Genomic DNA, 24,316 nt, shown 5'->3' with positions numbered 1-24,316 from the left:
ATGCGTAACGTTAATCAAGAAAAGGAAAGGCAGCGATCCGGTGCTTGCTGGACACAGGAAGCAAGCCGCTCACAGAATCGGAACGTGTTCCGAATGCGGAAGTGGATCTTCCGGAGCGGGAGACCGTAGCGTAGTAGACGGAAAAACGGGTTGTTAGCCGGGACGGGAGATCAAACGTGGTCGGGATAAAAAAAACGGGTCATTAGCCGAGACCGGAGATCAAAACGTGATCGGGATCAAAAAACGGGTCGTAGCCGGAGACAAGCGGGGAAATCAGGAACGGACGGGTGGAAAACGGGTGACAAAACGGGACCGACGGGGGGTCAGAGTCAAAAATGTGGAAACAGAGGTTTGCTAACGGACTGACAACAGGCGAGTGAAAGGACGGAGCTTAAGTAGGACGGGGAACCAATCAGGTAGCTCGCGCCAAACGAGCGGGCACAGGTGAATGTAATCAGTCATTATGACAGTCATGAGATTGAACCTCCTGTGCGGAGTTTGCATGTTCTCCCCGTGCTTGCGTGGGATTCCTCCGGGCACTCCGGTTTCCTCCCGCATTCCAAAAACATGCATTTCAGGTGAATTGGCTGGTCCAAATTGTCCCTAGGTGTGAATGAGCGAGCGAGTTGTCTGTCCCTGTGTGTCCTGCGACTGTCTGGCAACCAGTCGAGGGTGTCCCCTGCCCACTGCCCGAAGATAGCTGGGATGGGCTCCAGCACCCCCGCGACCCTACTGAGGATAAGCGGTCCGGATAATGGATGGATGGATGGATAGATGAATGAATTTTGTTGGGGACATTAAAAACATAGGACAACAACCACAGGAAGACAAAAAGAGAAGGGGATAGGCTTTCTTGGTCCCAGCGCTGGATTGATAGTGGCAGTCTTCCTTTTCTAATGTTATTCCTCTTCTAGACCTGACACTAAAATCCAAATCCGAGAAAAACTGTCAGAAAGGGAGTGATGGAGAGAGAAACTGGCAGAAAGAGAGAGATGGAGATTGATGGAGAGAAGGAAAGAGAGAGGGACAAGGAGAGAGGTATTTTTCAGAGAATAAGAGAGTGGGAGAGAAAGGGGGATAAAGAGAGAGAAACTGGCAGAAAGGGAGGGATCGGAATTGTTGGAGAGAAAAAGAGAGAAAGACAGGGAGAGGGTATTTTTCAGAGAAATAGAGAGAGGGGGAGAGAAAGGGGGATGAAGAGAGAGAAACTGGCAGAAAAGGAGAGATGGGGATTGATGGAGAGAAGGAAAGAGAGAAATACAAGGAGAGAGGTATTTTTCAGAGAAATAGAAAGAGGGGGAGAGAGAGGGCGAGAGTGAGCGGGACAGAGCGAGAAAAACTGCCAGAAAGGGAGTGATGGAGAGAAGGAAAGAGAGAATTACAAGGAGAGAGGTATTTTTCAGAGAAATAGAGAGAGGGGGAGAGAAAGGGGGATGAAGAGAGAAACTGGCAGAAAGAGAGAGATGGAGAGAAGGAAAGAGAGAAAGACAAGGAGAGGAGTCTTTTTCAGAGAAATAAAGAGGGGGAGAGAGAGGGGGATGAGAGAGAAAACGGCAGAAATGGGTCAGGTATTGATGGAGAGAAAAAGAATGACAGGGAGAGGGGTCTTTTTCAAAAAAAATAGAGAGATGGGGAAAGAGAGGGGGATAAAGCGAGAAAAACTGTCAGAAAGGGAGAGGTGGAGATTGATGGAGAGAAGGAAAGAAAGAAATACAAGGAGAGAGGTATTTTTCAGAGAAATAGAGAGAGGGGGAGAGAAAGGGGGATGAAGAGAGAAACTGGCAGAAAGAGAGAGATGGAGATTGATGGAGAGAAGGAAAGAGAGAAAGACAAGGAGAGGGGTATTTTTCAGAGAAATAGAGAGAGGGGGAGGGAAAGGGGGATGAAGAGAGAAACTGGCAGAAGGAGAGAGATGGAGAGAAGGAAAGAGAGAAATACAAGGAGAGAGGTATTTTTCAGATAAATAGAGAGAGAAATAGAAAGACAGAAGGAGAAAAACGAAAGCGCGAAGGGTAGGAAGAGAGAAAGAGAAAAGAGAGAAAAGGAAAAAAGGAAGTTAGAGCAAAAGAGGTTAAAAGACACAGAGAGAGAAAGAGACAAAGAGCAACAAAGGAAGAGAAAAAGAGAGACACAGAGAGTGAAAGAGACAGAGAGTGGGAGAAAAGGGGTGGAAAAGAGAGCGAGAGAGAGAGACAGAGAGAGACAGAGAGAGAGAGAGAGAGAGACAGAGAGAGACAGAGAGAGAGAGAGACAGAGAGAGAGAGAGAGAAAGGGAGAGAGAGAGTGAGAGGGAGAGAGAGAGACGGAGAGTGGGAGAAAAGGGGTTGAAAAGAGAGAGAGAGACAGAGAGAGAGAGACAGAAAGAGAGAGAGAGTGAGAGAAAGAGAGAGAGACGGAGAGTGGGAGAAAAGTGGTTAAAAAGAGAGAGAGAGACGGAGAGTGGGAGAAAATGGGTTGAAGAGAGAGAGAGAGAGAGAGAGAGACAGAGAGAGAGACAGAAACAGAGACAGAGACAGAGACGGAGAGTGGGAGAAAAGGGGTTAAAAAGAGAGAGAGAGAGAGAGAGAGAGAGAGAGACAGAAACAGAGACAGAGACACAGAGAGAGAGAGAGAGAGAGAGAGAGAGAGAGAGAGAGAGAGAGAGAGATGGAGAGTGGGAGAAAAGGGGTTGAAGAGAGAGAGAGAGAGAGAGACAGAGACACAGAGAGAGAGAGAGAGAGAGAGGGAGACAGAGAGAGAGAGAGAGAGAGAGAGAGAGAGAGAGAGAGAGAGAGACAGAAACAGAGACAGAGACACAGAGAGAGAGAGAGACAGAAAGACAGAGAGAGAGAGCGAGAGAGACAGAGACGGAGAGTGGGAGAAAAGGGGTTAAAAAGAGAGAGAGAGAGAGAGAGAGAGAGAGAGAGAGACAGAAACAGAGACACAGAGAGAGAGAGAGACAGAAAGAGAGAGAGAGAGAGAGAGAGAGAGAGAGAGAGAGAGAGAGAGAGAGAGACAGAAACAGAGACACAGAGAGAGAGAGAGACAGAGAGAGAGAGAGGGAGAGAAATAAATACAAGTACAGTGTCTTTGTTCGAGGCACCTGGCTTTGGCAACATCAAGTGGACATATTTCAACCTGCAGCTCATTTTTCTCTTGCGCTTCTCTGAGTGTTGTCTCGCCGGCCGGATTCAATCCCTTAGAGGGCCTGATCTGGCCCGCGGGCCGCCTTTTGGACACCTGTGTGCTAGAGGGTATTCGTGAAATGAGATCCGGAAGTCCATAAATGGGCAAAACCCAGTGATCAGTGATGTATGAGGAACAATATAGTGAGAACTATGAAAGGGCTTATCTGCATGCATACAATACAGGTTGTTGATGAATGGACCCATGTGGGGGTGAACGGACTCAAGGCAGGGATGCTTAAAAACCTGGCCGGTATTTATTAATGTCAGGACCAGAACGGAGACAGGAACCACTTGCGTTTCTCACAAGTTTTATTGGAAGAAAGAGAAAGTGTTGCGCCCACGATCCGGGGATCGCTGGAGGCGGGAAGCAGGTCGCTCTGAGCCCGGAAGTGGATCTTCCGTGGCGAGCGATGGCGGTGTCGGGAACGGAAAATCGGGTCAGTAGCCGGGACGGGAGAGCAAAAACGTGGTCGGGGTCGGAAGCGAGTCAAAAACCTGGAAAGGAGAGTAGACGTGTTCGGGGACAAAAGGAGTCGAAAGCCGGGACGGGAGAGTAGACGTGGTCAGGATCTAAAATGGGTCGAAGCCGGGGGACAGACGGGAGCAAAAAATAGGTGGGAGTCAGGGTCGATAGAGGCTAGCTTGGTGTTAACTGAGGTTCGCAAACGAACTGACAAAACAGATCGTAGCCGGAGACAAACGGGAGCAAAAACGGGACAGGCGGGAATCAGTGTCGAAAAAGGTTTGCCTTGAATACACAGAGATTCGCAGACGGACTGAAAACAGGGAACAGATAGGAGTTGGTTTAAATAGGGACAGGGAGCCAATCAGAGTCCGAGGCAGTTGGCGCCAAAGGAGCAACAAACAAAAAAAACAAAAAGAAACAAACAAACAAAGCTCACAAAGTCCAAACTACATTAAAACTGGAAATGGAATAACACAGGGAACAAGGAAACCGGAAAAAAACTAGCCTGACATAAATGTGGATATAAATGGCAATGAAAACCAGAATGACAATGACTGACAAAGATAAAAAAGTGCCCAGTCCAAGATCCTTAACCAGTTGCTGTCAGGACCAGAACGGAAACAGGACCCAGTTGCGTTACGTTTCTCACAAATTTTTTTAGAGGAAGAGATCCGGTGTTCGCTGGGCGCGGGAAGCAAGTCGCTCTTGTACTCAGATGGTGCTCCGAACGCGGAAGTGGATCTTCCGTAGCGAGCGATGGCGGTGTCAGAGACGGTAAAAACAGGTCGGTAGCCGGGACTGGGAGAGCAAGGCGTGGTCGGGGTCAGAAGCGAGTCATAAGCCAAAACGGGAGAGTAGACGTGGTCGGGGACAAAAAGAGGTCGTAAGCCGGAACGGGAGAGCAGACGTGGTCAGGATCAAAACGGGTCGAAGCCGGAGACAGACGGGAGCAAAAACAGGACAGGCGGGAATCAGTGTCGAAAAAGGCTTGCCTTGTATACACAGAGGTTCGCAGACGGACTGAAAACAGGGAACAGATAGGGTTTAAATAGTGACAGGGAGCCAATCAGAGTCCGAGGCAGTTGGCGCCAAAGGAGACAGACGGGAGCAAAAAAAACGGGACAGATGGGAGTCAGGGTCGAGAAAAGCTTGCCGAGTGTTCACTGAGGTTAGCAGACGGGCTGACAAACGGGGACAGACAGGACTGGGTTCAAATACAGACAGGGAGCCAATCAGAACCGGCAGTTGAGCGGGCACAGCTGAGTCACATCAGTAATCATGACAGTTGCCTATAAAAACGGTTCATTATTATTATTATTATAACTTTTTGTTTTTTATCAATATAACTTTAGCATCCTCATTATTTTCATGATTATTACCATCATCATCAATTGTGACATGTGACACTTTCAGAAAGGGAATTGCGATCGTGTCAAGTTTCGGGAAGGTGGACCCAAGCGCAGAAACACAAGCTGGGCAAAGTAATTAACAAAAAGTGCTCTGCACATGGGAGGAAGGGATAAAACCATAGACAAAAAGCTACATATTGGAAAAGCTCAAAGCTGGTAAAATTAAGGAAGTTCAGGATTTATCAAACTCTGGTATCTAAAGAAATACGCAGGCAGGAACATCAAAGTAGTGAGCAACGATCGACAGCTTATGCTGCTGGCACAGTCCATAAATACAACTCAATCAATTATGATCAACAGGTTTGGGGGGTGTTCCCAGTCTGTTTGCCTTTTGGCTCCCTTCGGAGGAGGGTGAGGTGATACGCATTTGGTTGGTTGGTTGGGGCACCATTCCCTGTGGTGTGTCTTGGGCAAGTACAGCCTGGTGGCGCCCATCCCTCTCTAGGCCAACATATGTTTCTGACCAGTCTCGAACTGGGGACCTTTTGCGTGTTAGGCGAATGTGCTAAAATGTTTTAAGGACTTCTATGTTTACACATTTTTTATCATCTTATACAACTTTAGACATCCTTTAAAGCACAGGTGTCAAACAGGCGGCCCGCGGGCCAGACCAGATCAGGCCCGCTAAGGGATTGAATCCGGCCCGCGAGACAACACTCAGAGAAGCGCAAGAGAAAAAGAAGCTGCAGGTTGAAATACGTCAACTTGACATTGCCAAATCCAGGTGCCTCGAACAAAGACACTTTACTTGTATTTATTTTTCTCTCTCTCTCTCTCTCTCTCTCTCTCTCTTTTCCACCCCTTTTCTCCCACTCTCGGTCTCCCTCTCTCTCTCTCTCTCTCTCTCTCTCTCTCTCTGTCTCTCTCTCTCTTTCTTTTCCACCCCTTTTCTCCCACTCTCGGTCTCCCTCCCTCCCTCTCTCTCTCTCTCTCTCTCTCTGTCTCTCTCTCTCTTTCTCTCTCTTTCTCTCTCTTTCTTTTCCACCCCTTTTCTCCCACTCTCGGTCTCCCTCCCTCCCTCTCTCTCTCTCTCTCTCTCTCTGTCTCTCTCTCTCTTTCTCTCTCTTTCTCTCTCTTTCTTTTCCACCCCTTTTCTCCCACTCTGTCTCTATCTCTTTCTCTCTCTTTTAACCTCTTTTGCTCTAACTTCCTTTTTTCCTTTTCTCTCTTTTCTCTTTCTTTCTTCATACCCTTCGCGCTTTCTTTTCTCTCCTTCTGTCTTTCTATATCTCTTTGGATTTCTTTCTTCCTCTCCCTTTCTTTCTCCCCCTTTTCGCCCACACTGTCTCTTTCACTCTCTGTGTCTCTCTTTTACTCTTCCTTTGTTGCTCTTTCTCTCTCTGTGTCTTTTAACCTCTTTTGATCTAACTTCCTTTTTTTCCTTTTCTCTTTCTTTCTTCATACCCTTTGCACTCTCTTTTCTCTCCTTCTGTCTTTCTATTCCTCTTTGGATTTCTTTCTTCCTCTCCCTTTCTTTTCTCCCTCTCTCACAACTTGTTATCTTTTGTTTCTCACGCTCTCTCTCTCTCTTTTTCTTTCTTTGTCCCGCCCTCTCTCCTTTTCCCTCCCTCTTTCTCTTATTTCTTTATCTCTTTTTCTTTCTCTTTAATCTACTAGTCCGGCCCCCGACAGAATGTTTGTCCTATCGTGTGGCCCCCGAGTTAAAATGTGTTTGACACCCCTGCTTTAAAGAATCTTACATATTTGGCCGCCATCTTACTACTACTACAGAAGCCCGAATGACAATTTTTGCTAACATAGCATGTCCTAGTGGTGCTTTTAGTACTTAATGATCAATTTACCACTCCTGGGTTAGCCCTGCATGTGATGAGTCCCATTATTCAGGTTTTCACTTGTCTTACTCGACTTTCTTTACCACTGTTTCCTTCTCTAGCAACTCGAGTTAGCCACTGCTGTTGTTAATCTTAGCTGCTCTGCGTAAAGAAAACTCCAACGTTGCTCACCTTCCATATATGCAAACATCCCTGAGTTGCGTGATTCAGGCATCATGACGCTTGTTTTTTCCACTGTTTTCTTCTTTGGCCACTCACTCAGGCTATGGCTTGCCGCCAGTGGCGGATGTTAAAATGTTTTGTGTAAATAAAGCTTGGCGTATCTTCCTACAGCCTGTCATGGGAGTGAAAGTGACAAATTGGAGTTGGCTCTTGCAATTAAATACTGGCCTTTCAAATAGCTTTTCCCGCTAGCTGCTAAAGTTAGCCACTCACACCAGCTCTGACCCACTCCAGCTATTCCCTCTTTTCAGCTGCTCCGGGTGCTTCCAGTTCTCTCTGTCGTTAACTGTTTCTGGCGGGGATTGATTTCATGCCCTATCCCTTGTTTATGCGGGAAAATATAAAAGAAGGCTTCAGAATTTTGCAGAGTGGTCGGTTTTCTTTGACGAATTCTCGGAACTGTTGTCTGACCTAGTAACCTATGCGGACAAAATAATAATTATCGGGGACCAGGGTTGGGTAGGGTTACTTTAACTGGATTACTTTCAATGACTTTTGGATTACTCCAATACCAAATATGCTAATAAAAGACAAAAGAAACTAAATATGAATCAAATGATGACTGACAACACGTCGTAAGCTTTCTCTCCTGGCTTTGATCTCTTTGATCTCCGGCAAAACTAACATCAAATGCGACCAGGGTTGGGTAGGGTTACTTTAACTGGATTACTTTCAATTACTTTTGGATTACTCCAATACCAAATATGCTAATAAAAGACAAAAGAAACTAAATATGAATCAAATGATGACTCACAACACGTGGTAAGCTTTCTCTCCTGGCTTTGATCCCTTTGATCTCCGGCAAAACGAACATAAAATGCGACCAGGGTTGGGTAGGGTTACTTTAACTGGATTACTTTCAATTCCTTTTGGATTACTCTAATACCAAATATACTAATAAAAGACAAAAGAAACTAAACATGAATAAAATGATGACTCACAACACGTGGTAAGCTTTCTCTCCTGGCTTTGATCGCTCTGATCTCCGGAAAAACGAACATAAAATGCGACCAGGGTTGGGTAGGGTTACTTCAACTGGATTACTTTCAATTACTTTTGGATAACTCCAATACCAAATATACTAATAAAAGACAAAAGAAACTAAACATGAATAAAATGATGACTCACAACACGTGGTAAGCTTTCTCTCCTGGCTTTGATCGCTTTGATCTCCGGAAAAACTAACATAAAATGCGACCAGGGTTGGGTAGGGTTACTTTAACTGGATTACTTTCAATGACTTTTGGATTACTCCAATACCAAATATGCTAATAAAAGACAAAAGAAACTAAATATGAATCAAATGATGACTCACAACACGTGGTAAGCTTTCTCTCCTGGCTTTGATCCCTTTGATCTCCGGCAAAACGAACATAAAATGCGACAGAAACAAAATGAAAATAAATCCAAACAGCTTTTTGCCCTTCCATGTATTCCGTTACTCCCAAAGCCTGCACAAAATTTAGTCATTTTATTCTTATTTAGTTTCTTTTGTCTTTTATTAGCATATTTGGTATTGGAGTAATCCAAAAGTCATTGAAAGTAATCCAGTTAAAGTAACCCTACCCAACCCTGGTCGCATTTGATGTTCGTTTTGCCGGAGATCAAAGGGATCAAAGCCAGGAGAGAAAGCTTACCACGTGTTGTGAGTCATAAGTTTCTTCATATTTAGTTTATTTTTTCTTTTATTAGCATATTTGATATTGGAGTAATCCAAAAGTCATTGAAAGTAATCCAATTAAAGTAACCCTACCCAACCCTGTCGGGGACATTCAAATGAATGCCCCACTCAGTTCTCTTACTGATGCATTTCGGTCCTAATTGACACATTTGGTTTTTATCAACTGATTAGCCGACTCATAAAGATGGAAACGCACTGGACTTGGTTCTAAGCTTCAACCTCAAATGTGACGGTGTTACTACGGTGTGCTAATGTTATTTCTGATGATGATTCAGTTCAGGGTGTCCCCTGCCCACTGCCCGGAGATGGCTGGGATGGGCTCCAGCCCCCCCGCGACCCTAATGAGGATAAGCGGTACGGATGATGAGATGAGATGAGATGAGATTTAGTTACATTTGAGATGCTGGCTAAATGTTGAATTAAAGAAACTAAAGGATTTAGCGACCGCAATATTTGCCCGAGTACAATTTCTAACCTCTCTGATTTTCTTCAAGCGGTAGTTGTGTCGTTTCCTTTATATAAAGGCTCTTTTGAATCACTCGACTCACACGACTCATTTTAATGCTACTACGGCTAGTGTCCTGGATTCCGTGGCGCCCCTACGGCTTAAATTACGCCCCAAAAGACGCACGCCTTGGTTTACTCATCTCATCTCATTAGCCGTACAGCTTATCCTCATTAGGGTCGCGGGGGGGCTGGAGCCCATCCCAGCCATCTCCGGGCAGTGGGCAGGGGACACCCTGAACTGGTTGCCAGCCAATCGCAGGGCACACAGGGACAGACAACTCATTCGCTCATTCACACCTAGGGACAATTTGGACCGGCCAATTCACCTGAAATGCATGTTTTTGGAACGTGGGAGGAAACCGGAGCGCCCGGAGGAAACCCACACAAGCACGTGGAGAACATACAAACTCCGCACAAGAAGTCTGGAGCTGGATTTGAACCCACGACAGGTTCCCATAACATGAACTGTGCCGCACAAGCGCTAACCACTGCGCCGCCGTGCTGCCCGCCTTGGTTTACTGATAAAACTAAATCGCTTACACGAGACTGCAGAAAATCTGAACGATAATGAAAGCTCTTTCAAGTTTCAAGGTTATCCGTCAAACCTGGTGTGACAGCTTGTTAAAGAACTGCTAAAAAAGTAGGACCAGTAACAAACAAGTGGGCATAAAAATACTCCAATGTCCAAATGAAAAAATATGAAACAAAAAACAAACCTCCCAAAGTCCTCAGCAAATCAGCCTATTTTTCGAAGGTGATTGCGGCACAAAAGAATAACCCCAAAATCAGATTATTCCTGATAGTTCTACCCATTCAGCCCATGACTTTATGGTCTTCTTTATAAGAAAATGCATACTATTCCTCAGGCTTCCGTAGTTTTTTTCTCCAAATTCACGGGCTTAAAATCCATGTCAAACTACAAAAACCTGTAGTCGTGGATTTTTACACACGGTCACTTTGAATAGAGACATTTTTGCATGAAAAACTAGTACAAGCTAAAAATGGACCCATGTGGGGGTATAGGAACTTGTCTTTGCATGTTTTTTTCCCATTAGAGCTTCAAAACAAACAAAAAAACATGACTTCCCAAATGATCATAATGACTGGATCGAATCTATCGTTTTTATTCGGGGAAAAAACTGCATTTTGGAATAGAAAGTCCATATTTGAAAGAAAACTTAACCGGAGAAGCTCTAAAACACAGGTGTCAAACAGGCGGCCCACGGGCCAGATCAGGCCCGCTAAGGGATTGAATCCGGCCCGCGAGAGAACATTCAGAGAAGCGCAAGAGAAAAACAAGCTGCAGGTTGAAATATGTCCACTTGATGTTGCCAAAGCCAGGTGCCTCTCACAAAGACACTGTACTTGTTTTTCTTTCTTTCTTTCTCTCTTTCTCTCTGTCTCCCTTTTTCTCTTTTTTTCTTTCTTTCTTTTACTTTTTTCTTTATTTCTCTCTTTCTTTCTTTCTGTCTCTCTTTCTTTTTGTCTCTCTTTCTTTTTCTTTCTGTCTCTCTTTCTTTCTCTTTCTGTCTCTCTTTCTTTCTGACTCTCTTTCTTTCTGTCTCTTTTTTTATTTTTCTTTCTTTCTTTTTCTTTCTTTCTCTCTTTCCCCCTTTTTCTCTCTTTTTCTTTCTTTCTTTTTCTTTTTTCTTTATTTCTCTCTTTCTTTCTGTCTTTCTTTCTGTCTCTCTTTCTTTTTGTCTCTCTTTCGTTTTCTTTCTGTCTCTCTTTCTTTCTGTCTCTTTCTGTCTCTCCTTCTTTCTGACTCTCTTTCTGTCTCTTTTTTTATTTTTCTTTCTTTCTTTTTCTTTCTTTCTCTCTTTCTTTCCGTGCCTCTTTTTTTTCTTTTGTCTTTCTTTCTCTTTCTTTTTCTTTCTTTCTTTCTCTTTCTTTCTGTCTCTTTCTTTCTGTCTCTCTTTCTGTCTCTTTCTTTTTCTTTCTTTCTTTTTCTCTTTCTGTGTCTTTCTTTCGGTCTCTCTTTCTTTCTCTCTCTTTCTTTTCCACCCCTCTTTGTCTCTTTCTCCCTTCATACCCTTCGCGCCTTCTTTTCTCTTTTCTCTCCTTCTGTCTTTCTATTGTCTTTGGATTTCTTTCTTCCTCTCCCTTTCTTTTCCCCCTCTCTCACGACTTTTATCTTTTGTTTCTCACGCTCTCTCCCTCTCTCTCTCCTTTTCTTTCTTTGTCCCGCCCTCTCTCCTCTTCTCTACCTCTCTTTCGCTTATTTATTTCTCTTTTTTTTCTTTCTCTCTAATCTCACTAGTCCGGCCCCCGACAGAATGTATGTTCTATCGTGTGGCCCCCGAGTTTGACACCCCCGCTCTAAAACATGGGTGTCCATGCTCGATTCTTCCTGTCAGTGGAGGAAAGAACGAGTAACCACTCGTAACAGCTCTCTATCCTCGCTATAGATAGCGGAACAATCCTATTACAATTATCCTGAAATGTCCTAGCAAAGACTGCAGTGAGGGACTACACAAGCTTAGTGCTCCTCACTATTCCACCTGGAGTTCATCTCAACATCGTTTCCGTCTCCTGGAGAACATTTGAACATAGAGTTTATGCGAATAATGATTAGCCGAAGAAAATAAACAATGCTTTTGCTGTGTATGGGACACAGTTGAGATAAATAATAATAAATCTTAGTCCTTGTGTTGGTAGGATTGATAATACTGTGTGCTAATACAATGACATTTAATCAATAATTATTATTAACAATATACTGTACTTGGTATAATGGTGGCGCCCTCTGTTGGCTGCGGCTGCATCGACTCGCTACAACGGGTCAGGTGTATCGACATTTCGTTCTGTGTACATTGTTACAAAGAATGACAATACAAAGGAAATTATTATTAATTATTATTATTACTATGAAATATATTTTATATGAAATATACAATACAAACCATCAATAATATTTTTATAATTGTTATAATTATATTTAGTATTATAAAAAATCTACAAGCTAGCACAAGGAGTAGCAAACTTACTGGCCAATGGACATATTTTGATTTAACTATATTGACCAATTAAAATGCAATCAGGTAATATTATTATCAAAAGTATCACCCGATTTTTTTTTCTACAATCATATTTTTACAGTAATGTGTAGTGTTGGGAATCACCGTAAATTCCGAACACCTTATTATAAGCCGCACCCACCACATTTTAAGAGGAAAAACGATTTTGTACTTACACAAGCCGCACCTGTATATAAGCCGCATGCGCCCACATTTTAAGAGGAAAAACAATTTTGTACTTACACAAGCCGCACGCGCCCACATTTTAAGAGGAAAAACGATTTTGTACTTACACAAGCCGCACCTGTATACAAGCCGCATGCGCCCACATTTTAAGAGGAAAAACAATTTTGTACTTACACAAGCCGCACCTGTATATAAGCCGCATGCGCCCACATTAGAAAAATGTAACACAAACACAAAATTAACCCAAACCCGACTTTAAGTCTCGCGATTGAAACTGAATTTTGGTTGGAACAATTTTATTGACACTATTAACAGCAAATAAACAATGTGAGGTTTGAACGTCCTTCATAAAAGTACACAGTCCAAAAATCACAGCCGGCAAAATGAACGGAAAAATGATACAGGTACTTAAGGTTTGATGCAGACCTGCAGAGTCCGTGTCCCATTGAAAGTAATCCACGGAAAAAAGTGTATCTTTCCAAAGGTAATGGTGGAAAGAATATATATCCACTATTGTCCGCCGCGTCCACAAACACTTACCTTTACCGGTCCCCACTTCCTGTCAGCCCGCGTTTTTTCCGCCCCTTCTTTTTTATTCGCCCGTGCAAAACATATCAGAATAAGTGTCTGAAATAAATCTATTACAAAAATATACAGTTGCAAATACATATTGTACATGGTTACACATATTTACAAAAAAAGACGGTACACCGAGAGAGTTTTTAAAGCTTTAATACTAATAATATAACGTGCTTCGTTTTGCTTTCGCTTTTGATATAGGTGTACTAAGTGTTTTAGCCTTTTTTTTTTATTTTTACACGTTCATGTTAGTGTAATCTTTCGTACGGAAGATTACAATAACGCGGACGTACGATTAGCCTGAATTAGCTTTATGTTTACGTTAAACATTCAAGGTAAATATTCAGGGTGTAGGAACGGATTAAAACGATTTACATTATTTTTAATGGGAAAAATGATTTCGGTGATCGAACAAATCGGTTTTCCAACAGGGTTCTGGAATGGATTATGGTCGAGAACCGAGGTTCTACTGTATGCACAAGCCAAGAAGTTGCAGTCTTCCTCGGCGCATAACTTCCACCGGTCTAAATCTTACCTTTTGTACTCGAGCGCCGCTGGCGGCCGTTAGAAAAATGACATAAATTGGACGCATCACTGAATAAGCCGCAGGGTTGAACGTTTGGGAAAAAAGTAGCGGCTTATAGTCCGGAATTTACGGTAAGTATCAAAATGTACCGTTTACCAAATTGTTCGAATTAGTTATCTGACTCCATTAACCAAACACAACATACATTCACCCAACAATTTATGCGCGCTCGTTTTTTGAGAGAAAAGATAACCAGGAAGCCGATATTTCCACACGGGGGCGGATTTAATTTCTTTAACAATTTAACGAAGTGTACTCCATCGAAAACGGCCGAATTAGTGACGTCGGAGTCTCTGGGAAGCCTTTTTCTCAAGTCCTTTAGCTTTTTCCTATTGGCCATCTTCTCCCCGCATAATGGCGTGCCGACTCCTCCCATGGGCGCGCCAAGGAAGCCCCCTGGGCTTCCCCATCTCGTAGAAGAGCGTCCCGATGTCTGGGGTACTCAAAACAACACCGAGCATTTCTGCGTCAACAGCGTCTGGCTGTGCTGATTATCTTATCAGCCATACGTCCCGTTCCAGCCGTTCCTGTAAACAACATTTTCCACCAGGGTGCCCTGACCTGGCACCACAGCCCAGTCAGTGAATATCTTTTGCATTAAATGTAATTTGTATTCAATCGTGTAAAATCCTTGATAGTCAAATGTATAAAATCCTTCAGTAGCATGGGCATCTTTGCATGGAAAAAAACTAGGACAATAGCCTAAAGTCTTACCTGGTCTCTGGTGAAATTGGATCACAATCTGATAAACTAAACAGTGAAATTTACACATCTTTAGTATGTCACGGCGTTTCCAAAAGTGGCCATTTGGTGACATCAAGAGCACAGCTTTTAAACCTCTCTGACCGTGTATTTGACTTCGGCCAATTCTTAGACATTGTGAAAGAGTTGTAAATGTTTGACTTCTCATTCAGTGTCTTTGTCACTATTGTGCACACACTGGGCGTAAATGTGGATTCTGAGTTGCATATACACACGTTTTTTTTGGCTTTGAATACACATTGTAAATTTACGTTGTGGCTAACCAGTGCACTTATACCAGGCAGCGGTTTTAATGGTTCACCGAGCTTTTTTTAACCCTATTTATAATAGTTACAACCTGGTAATAACATATTAATAACATAGTAATGACATGATAGGTTGTTTTTGTTTTGATTTAGATTTGAATATCAAACTGGTAGCCCTCCGCAATAATCACTACAAAGAAAAAGAAGCTCTCAGCGTACTAAACAATACGAATTGTGAAATTTTCTTCAGTATGTCATCATTACTGATGCGAGGTACCTGTGCCCGCTCCTTTGGCGCCAACTGCCCAGGACGCTGATTGGCTCCCTGTCACATTTTAAACCCCAGTCTTTCTTTCACCGGTTGTCAGTCCGTCTGCAAACCTCAGCTTACGCTAGGCAAGCTCTTCGACCCTGACTCTCTCCTGTTTTGATTCCCGTCTGTTTCCCGGTTTCGGCCCCTTTTCTGATCTCGACTACTATTTTGCTCCCCCGTCCCGGCTACTGATCTGTTTTTTCCGTGTACTATCCTTTCCCTTCTTTCCAATGAAACTAAAAGAAACACACGGAAGTGGGTCCTGTCTCTGTTCTGGCCCTGACACAGTATGTGTCTTTTTAACAATTCCCTTGAGTAGCAATTTAAAAATAATAACTGTTTTTTTTACTTGTACATGTATAGATTTGATGTCAGTGACTACAAATTTTTCCCATTTCATTAGAGCTAAACGAAAAATGTGTTTAGAAGAATATGTTAAAAATATTGAATTATATAACATTGTATTTCGGGCAGCACGGTGGATGAGTGATTAGCCGCACGGTTCAGAGGACCCGGGTTCAATTCCAGCTATCAGGCCCCCTGTGCGAAGTTTGTATGTTCTCTCCGTACTTGAGTGTGTTTTCTCCGGGGTCTCCTGCTTTCTCCCACATTCCATTATTTTGGGAACAGTGACAAGCCAGAAATGGTGACAGGACCCAAAAGCGTTTTATTGAGAAAGAGAGTAGTCCGATAATAGGCGGACGCGGGTAGCTGATGGCAGGAACGCGGAAGTGGCACTTTCGTGTCGAGCGAGGGTCGTCGTAGACAGCGAGAAAACAGGTCGATGGCCGGGACGGAGGAGCAAGGGCGGTAACGAGTCCAGAAAAAAAGGTCGGCAACAACGATCAGGCAGGAAACAGGGCAAAACAGGCCGATGGCCGGGACGGAAGAACAGGGCAGAAACGGGTCCAGAAATAGGTCAGCAACAGGTGTCAGGCAAGAGTAAACAGGGCAGGATAATGTCGGAGAGTACAAAAGCTTGCCTAGCTGAGAGCATAGGTTCGCAGACGGTCTGACGGCTTCCTCTTGGAAGCCGGGGGTTTAAAAGGAGTCAGGGAACCAATCAGCGCTCAGGGCTGTTGGCGCCAACGGGGGAGTCGCAGGTGCCCCGAATCAGCAATCATGACAGGAACCACGCAATGACCTTGTTCAAGGAAGGCATTTTGGTGGTAAACTGAGTATATTCTAGTCCCACTTCTAATTGTAACTAACTAGTAGATAACTATGTAATGTATTGGTAACAACATAGTAATTATCATGATTACTGATGCGAGGCACCTGAGTCTGCTCCTTTGGCGCCAACTGCCTCGGACGCCGATTGGCTGCTTGTCTCTTTTTAAACCCCCGTCTTCCTGTCACCCGTGGTCAGTCCGTCTGCAAACCTCAGCTACGCTAGCCAAGCCGACCCTGACTTTCTCCTGTTCTGATTCCTGTTTGATTCCCGGCTCCGACCCATTTTCTGAACTTGATTACGTTTTTACTCTTCCGTTCCTGTCACCGGTGGTTAGTCCATCTGCGAACCTCAGTTAAGCTAGGCAAGCCGACCCTGACTTTCTCCTGTTCTGATTCCTGTTTGATTCCCGGCTCCGACCCATTTTCTGAACTTGATTATTTTTTTGCTCTTCCATCCCGGCCACCCATCTGTTTTTTCCCGCTCTCGGAAGAGCCACTTCCGCGTTCTGAGCGATCTGCCACCCGTGACCGACGATCACCGGATCGTGGGCGCAAGCCTTTTCCTCCTTCTAAATAAAACTTTGAAAAACAAACGCAAGTGGGTCCTGTCTCCGTTTCTGGTCTCTGACAACCAGGCCCCCTGTGCGGAGTTTGTATGTTCTCTCTGTACCTGCATGTGGGAAGGCATTTTGGTGGTAAACTGAGTATATTATAGTCTCATTTCTAATTGTAACAAACTATATAATGTATTAGTAACAACATAGTAATAACAAGTCAATAGCTCTTATTTCAGATGTGTGCTGGTACCCCACGGAATTTTATAGTTAATTGCAGGGGTCACTTATAGGGGGCCCACGAGCACCAGGTAGTCCATAATTACACCTGCGTAGCCCGCGAATCGGTTCGGAATATAAGTCTTGAGTGATGGGTCGTTTTAAAGGAAATTCGGAAATGCGAACAAAAAACAATATTTTTAGTCTTTTACTTTGGTAAAACAGTATAATCAATGGGCAGCACGGCGGCGCATTGGTTAGCGCGTGTGCGGCACAGTTCTAAGGTCTTGGGAACCTCCTTTGTGGGTTCAAATCCAGCTACCGGACTTCCTGTGCGAAGTTTGTATGTTCTCCCCGTGCTTGGGTGGGTTTCTTCCCACATTCCAAAGACAAGCATTTCAGGTGAATTGGCCGGTCCAAATTGTACCTAGGTTTGAATGAGCGAGCGAGTTGTCTGTCCCTGTGTGCCCTGCGATTGGCTGGCAACCAGTTCAGGGTGTCCCCTGCCCACTGCCCGATGATTGCTGGGATGGGCTAAGGGGTGCAGCTAATGAGATGAGATGAGTATAATCAATTCTGACAAACTCTGAATACTGCGCACCTTTTTACGTTAATATTTCGAATGATATATTTATCCAGGGCCCTTTTTTGAGTATGTGACTGAGCATATTGTCGGGACCAGAACGGAGACAGGACCCACTTGCATTGCGTTTCTCACAAGTTTTATTTGAGGAAAGGGAAAGGGTTGCGCCCACGATCCGGTGGACACGGGAAGCAGGTCGCTCTGAACGCGGGATTGGAACTTCCGTGGCGAGCGACGGCGGTGTCGGGAACCGAAAAACGGGTCAGTCGCCGGGACAGGAGAGCAAAAACGTGGTCGGGAGCGAGTCGTAAGCCAGGAAAGGAGAGTAGACGTGGTCGGGGACAAAAGAGGTCGAAAGCTGGAATGGGAGAGTAGATGTGGTCAGGATCAAAAACAGGTCGAAGCCGGGGGACAGACGAAAGCAAAAATAAGTGTCAAGGTGGAAAAAGGCTTGCCCAGTGTTAACTGAGGTTCGCAGACGGACTGACAAAAGGGGACAGACAGGAGTGGGTACAAGTACTGATCGGGAGCCAATCAGAGTCCGAGGCAGTTGGCGCCAAAGGAGCGGGCACAGGCGATTCACATTGGTAATCATGACACATATATTAGTCAAGTCAAGTCATGTTTATTTGTATAGCCCTTAATCACAAAGAGTCTCACAGGGCTGAACAGACTACTATTATCCCCTACCATGATCTAAAACCTACATGAGGGCAAGGAAAAACTCAAAAACCTCAAAATGAGGAAAATGAAGAAACCTTAAGAAGGGACTTTGATTATATTTCCTATGCTTTTCAGTGTCATTGTGTTTTTATTCAAATGTAAAGTTTATTCTTTTTGTTTTGTCTGTTATCTTTTTTTCCTTTGTTATTGTATCTTTTCATTTGTTTCTTTTTTTCCATGTTTGTCTTTTTCTTCATTTTGCCCTCATTGTTTTACATAATATCTGGTAATATATGGATTAAAGCAACAGAAACAACCTAAAGAGCCTTTAGGGACCCGAAAGAAACAGTTCTCTTTAGTGAACCAGGCCGGACAAAAAACGGTTTTCCAAAAAGAGTCGTAATTCCTATCTCTTTAAGTCAACTCCAGTCAAAAACAACAGTGCAGTGTTTCGTATTTGTTCAAAATCGTATTTTTAAAGTAATGGAAATAGTGACTTTCCCTGGTAACTAGTTACTTTTACTACGCAGTAATTCATTTTAGCCCCACTTCTAATAGGGGTTGAAGGATTTTATACATTTGACTATAAAGGATTTTATACGATTGACTCATAATGCAATGAAAATTTTCACTGAGTAGGTAATGGAAATAGTGACTTTCCCTGGTAACTAATTACTTTTACTACGGAGTAATTCAGTTTAGCCCCACTTCTAATAGGGTTTGAAGGATTTTATACATTTGACTATAAAGGATTTTATACGATTGACTCATAATGCAATGAAGATTTTCACTGAGTAGGCTTTAGTTCAATGACAGGTCAGGCTGTTCCAAATGCAGAATATTTTGTCTAGTTCTGTTGATAACAGGACTCTGACTGAGGACGGCAGGCTTTGTTTTGAGAAACGCTCGGTGTTGTTTTGAGTACCCCAGACATCGGGACGCTCGTCTACATGATGGTGAAGCCCAGGGGGCTTTCTTGGCGCGACCATGGGAGGAGTCGGCACGCCTTTATGCGGATAGAAGTTGGAAAAAAGGAAAAAAGCTAAAGGACAAACGCCAACGTCACTAATTCGGCCGTTTTCGATGGAGTTCACTTTGTTCTTTTGTTAGGGAGGATAAATCTGCCCCCGTGTGGAAATGTCGGCTTCCCTGTTCATTTTTCCCTCAAGAAACGACCGCGCATAAATCGTTGGGTGAATGTAGGTTGTGTTTGGTGATTGGAGTCAGTTAACTAATTCGAACAATTTGGTAAACGATACTTTTTGATATTTAATTCCAACAGGTTCTCGAGATAACATGACTATAACTTTGTAACAACATGGTAATAATAACAGTGTTTATATTAGCATATTGAACTGGTAGTCCTTAGCACTTATCGAAAGGTTGGTTCCTACCTGGTGTATTGTGTTTAATAAATGTCATAGAACTGCAGTTTAAAATGTTTAACGCAAAATGATGTGTAGCTGATCGACTCTTGATTCCTGTCTTGCAGGTTCTGGCCATGATCTCCATCCTGTTCATTGTTATTTCCACCATTTCACTGTCCCTCAACACCTTGCCAGAGCTGCAAGTGGTGGATGAGTTTGGCCAGTTCAATGACAATCCCAGCCTTGCCCACGTGGAGGCAGTGTGCATTGCCTGGTTCACCATGGAGTACCTGCTGCGTCTGCTGTCAGCGCCCAACAAATGGAATTTCATCAAAGCGCCACTAAACATCATTGATTTGCTGGCGATACTGCCTTACTACGTGACTCTCTGCCTCACCGAATCCAACAAGAACGTGATGCAGTTCCAAAACGTGCGGCGGGTGGTTCAGATTTTCCGAATAATGAGGATTCTGAGGATATTGAAACTGGCCAGGCACTCGACGGGACTCCAATCCTTGGGCTTCACTTTGCGAAGGAGCTACAATGAACTGGGTTTATTGATTCTCTTCCTAGCCATGGGCATTATGATATTTTCTAGCTTGGTGTTCTTTGCAGAGAAAGATGAGGATTCCACCAAATTCACAAGCATCCCGGCCTCTTTCTGGTGGGCTACCATCACGATGACCACAGTTGGTTATGGAGACATCTACCCTCAAACTTTGCTGGGGAAGATTGTTGGAGGGCTCTGCTGCATCGCTGGTGTGTTGGTCATTGCTCTTCCCATCCCCATCATTGTCAACAACTTCTCGGAGTTTTATAGAGAACAGAAGAGGCAGGAGAAAGCCATCAAGAGGAGGGAAGCGCTGGAGAGAGCCAAACGAAGCGGAAGTATTGTTTCCATTAATCCTAAGGAGGCGTTTGCACGGAATATGGAACTGACAGATGTGCTTGTTGAAAAGAAAGAAGAAAATAAGTGTCCAGCGGAGAACCACTTATCGCCCAGTCGCTGGAGCTACCACAAACGTTACTCCAATGCAGATGTGGGCAGCCCCATGCGTCACAAAGCCTCGTCTCTTTACCAGGAGGTAGCTCGAACAGGCTCGCCTGATTGTCCCACAGTCTTGACTAAACAAGGAATCCCCCAGAACCTCGAGGTAAAGACTTTGGAATGTATATACGACGAGGCACCTGCTTTGCAAGAGAAGCAAGCGACACTCTTAGAAGAAGAGTTGGAGATGAACGTTTTATCCTCAGCCAAGATCCAAAAAACTTCACCCGACAAAAGCGGTAGAGTGAGCTCCGATACAGCTGAGGACATTTTGGCAGAAAAATCTTCTCTCATTCCGATTGTTGCAGGAACTCAAAATACTGCAAGACAACTGCGTGTGCCCCCACCCTTGGATCTGAGTCAGATCAGTGCTATGGAGATACATAAAACCACTGACGGTAGTACCCAGCCAATTATAAAAGAAGGGTTATACAAGTTTATGTCAAGTACCAGCGGGAACGTAACTGCAGACAGCAGCTCCTCAACCATTTACAGTAGCCTGCGAAAGACTGTAGAGCACAAGGTTGACCTTATCGGAACCCAGGATGATGTGCTTATGGCAGTGTTGACACCACAGACCACTTCCGCTTCCACTGGCACGGCCAAGCTTCCTCTGCAACCGTCAGACGACAAGGTTTCCAGATTTCCGTCACGGCTCAGCCCTAGAAGGCAGGACGCTGTATCTCCAATGTCACCGCTACAATCTCCTTCCGTGGTCGGGCAGTCTGGTAGTCGCGGCAACTCCCGGGGGGAAGGTGAGGGCTCAGCAGCCAGGAGATTAGAGGGTGAAGGGCAGCACAAGGACTTAAGCCACCAGGGTAGGAATCACATGGAAAAGTCTTCCGTCGGCTCAAGCGGCTGCTCCAGCCCTCTGACCAAAGCCAACCTGCTCAACTGCTCCGAGGAGTTGGTCACGATGGAAGGGGTGGGAAGTGAGGTGCAGTCACAGGGGTCTGTGAGACAGGAAAACCACATACTAGGTTCAAGTCTGGAACCTTCTAACGAAACGAGCATGTGACACAAAATCTTTTAGGCCAAAGCCTGACTCAAAGTCTTTAGGAATGAACTTGCGTCAAACCCCTCAATGATCAGATGAAGGTGTATCTGATGGAGGAACAATGGAACAGCATGGGAGTAGTAATAGTTCATAGACTCTATGTTTTGAAAATGGCACAAAAACTATCTCTATGGAGGGAGTCCTTGAACCCTGCCCGAGTCCAAGGTCTGAGGCTCCTGTCAGAACAAATCAAGGGGCCTTGACATATTCCATAGACAAGACATTTGCCCATCACTTACTCTTGTGGGAGTAAGTGCTATTGCACCAATGATTTGGTCTCTATGAGACTCCTTTATGTCTTTTGATCTAGTCCTGTTTATTACACATTTGCCATCGTTGTCTTTGAATTTCAGTTTTCTTTTGGCTCATTTTAGTTGCTAGCAAGTAGTAAATACAATTCTTTGCCCAATGTTTGCTTACTCTAAATGCAAACATGTTCTCATGTTAAGTTTCTCTCACACTGATGTATTAATGCCAGAGGTGCTAACCAAGGCTACACCCGGCTGTATGTTATTGTTATGTATTTCTGTGAATGTGTGCCCGTTTATTTATATTCATGTCCCCCGAAATTATCTCAAAATTTGGTCACAAATTTAACATAAAGGAGTGTACAACAGTGGTTCACCAACGTGGTGCCCACTGGGACCAGGTAGTTCCCTAAGAACACCTAAGTAGCCCGTGAACTGGTTCTAAAAACAGCTTACCAGTGACAGGTCATTGCAATTTTCTAAGAACTTTTAACTGGTATTAGAAATGGTTGACTTGGTTAGTCTTCACATGAGAAATTCTTACGAAACTCCTTTAAATCACTCTGTCGCCTGTAAGGTTTTAACATTTATTAGATTGAAATCTGACTCCGAAGATACTTCACGTGTCTTGTCCAAACCCTTACAGTTGGAGCATGTTCAGAAGTTGGAGAAATGTAATCAGCCGAGCGACGAATATAGTCCACATATTAATTTATTTAGCCTAATCAAAGAGTTGAACGGATCGGGTCTTTCTGCCGTGCCAAATTACAATCGTGTGGAGAAGACCCGGGGGCTCCAGGGTTTTCCCATGTTATAACACATGGCGATGAAATGTTCACGCCCCATGTCCCAGCTGCTGCCGATTGGTCCACGCTGTTGCCGATGCAGATTTCCCAATCTTCCTTTGAAGAATGGGAGGAGGGGTGGTAGGTCATCGCTCTCCGGACAGAATGGGGCAAGACACACACTCCAACTCCCCAGGCGAGGTGATAAGTCATTGTTATCTGCACAGAATGGCAAAAGGCACATACCAACAGAAAGCGTGGTTTACGACATCCTTCTTCCAGAGTTCGCACTCCAACACTGAAGTCAGATTTTTGGACAAGTATATTTGACTTTACGTAAGATAAAACAGTGTATAAAATAGTATATAACTTCACACTTTAAACAAAGCAGATGTTTTAGTGGTTGATAATTAGAACCTGGTAAAAAAAAAACATAATAACATAGTAAAAACATGATACGTTTTTATTTTAGAAATGTATATCAGCCTGTTTCTCCAATCACTGATAAAAATGAAGCTATAAGCTTTAAAAAAGTTGGGTACCCCTCAAGTACTATTTAAAAACGATGTGTGTATGGATACAATTAACACATCCCACTTTTCTAATCGATTAACAGGGATCCACTGTATTTTTTTTTTCAAACAGTGGTTGTATTTAAACATGGGTGCCTTTTCATAAATAGTCGATTTATGAGAAGGAGGAAAAAAAGGATATTGTATAGATATTACGTTTTTTTTTTCTTTTTAAATGGGCAAGGTGATATGTGCTGAGGTTTTGTCCGACAATGAGGTTTATTACTTCACTTATCCTCATTGTGTGACTCATCTAGGATTATTGCCGAGAGTTTGAACCTCACTGTGCCGCGATTTAACACTGTGTGATTCAAATAGCGTCTTTAAAGTACATATAATTTGCACTGCTGATCTACATCGCATAAATGAATCAAATCTTGTTGGATTGTTTCATCCACAATAATAACTGACGAAAACACATCTTCCCTCATCTTTCTTTCCTGCAAATGATATAATTTTTTTTGTGTGTGGTTCATGGTCATCTATGGAATTTACCAGAAACGTAGTAATTAGTCAAGTACATTACTTGAGAATCAATAGATTTCTAGTGGACTTTTCATTCCTGTACTGATAAATGCAAAATGAATAAAAGTGTCTGTATGACCTAACACTGTCTGATGCATATTAATTTCTGTCGGTACCAGAACGGAAACAGGACCCAATTGCGTAACGTTTACCACAAGTTTTTATTGAAAGAGAGAGGAAAAAAAATCCCGTTCTGGACTTCCGGTGGCGCAATGAGGTAGACGGCAGCAAGGAAAGTAGCTCTGACAAAAATCACTAAAGAGTAATGTAATACTTGGAGAAAGACAGAAAAGGTATAAATTGTGACTCATATTAAAGACAAATTATTCAATAAAACATGGTCAAGAAGGGGAAACTTGTCGAGGAAAAGTGCGCTAACGAGAAAAAGATCGAGGGAGCAGAAGGAATGGCATCGGTCGACGAGGGACGTGACTCGGCCATCCTCCACGAAATCCGTAAATTACGGCAAGAACACACTGAAGCAGCAAGGGATAGCAAGATTGCGATGACAAGACTGGAAAAGAGCATCGAAGAACTTCTGGAGCGCACTGTGTTGCTGGAGCGGAGGGTGGAAAGCATGGAGGAGCTA

The 24,316-nt window shown here is 43.7% G+C and overlaps 1 protein-coding gene across 1 annotated transcript in view; it reads left to right on the top strand.

The window, feature by feature from the left end:
- Nucleotides 1-23,810, top strand: part of kcnb2a (potassium voltage-gated channel subfamily B member 2a) — a 42,411-nt gene extending 18,601 nt beyond the window's left edge. The window contains exon 3 of the mRNA XM_088350094.1: nt 19,618-23,810. Within this exon, the coding sequence (XP_088206220.1) occupies nt 19,618-21,558 (1,941 nt within the window). The 3' untranslated portion in view covers nt 21,559-23,810. The remainder of the gene's footprint in view (nt 1-19,617) is intronic.
- The last annotated feature ends 506 nt before the right edge of the window (nt 23,811-24,316 follow it).

The sequence above is a fragment of the Urocampus carinirostris genome, chromosome 1, assembly GCF_059441175.1.
Source record: "Urocampus carinirostris isolate Australia breed hairy pipefish chromosome 1, RoL_Ucar_1.0, whole genome shotgun sequence".
NCBI lineage: Eukaryota > Metazoa > Chordata > Actinopteri > Syngnathiformes > Syngnathidae > Urocampus > Urocampus carinirostris.
This window is presented reverse-complemented; position numbering and strand designations above follow the sequence as displayed.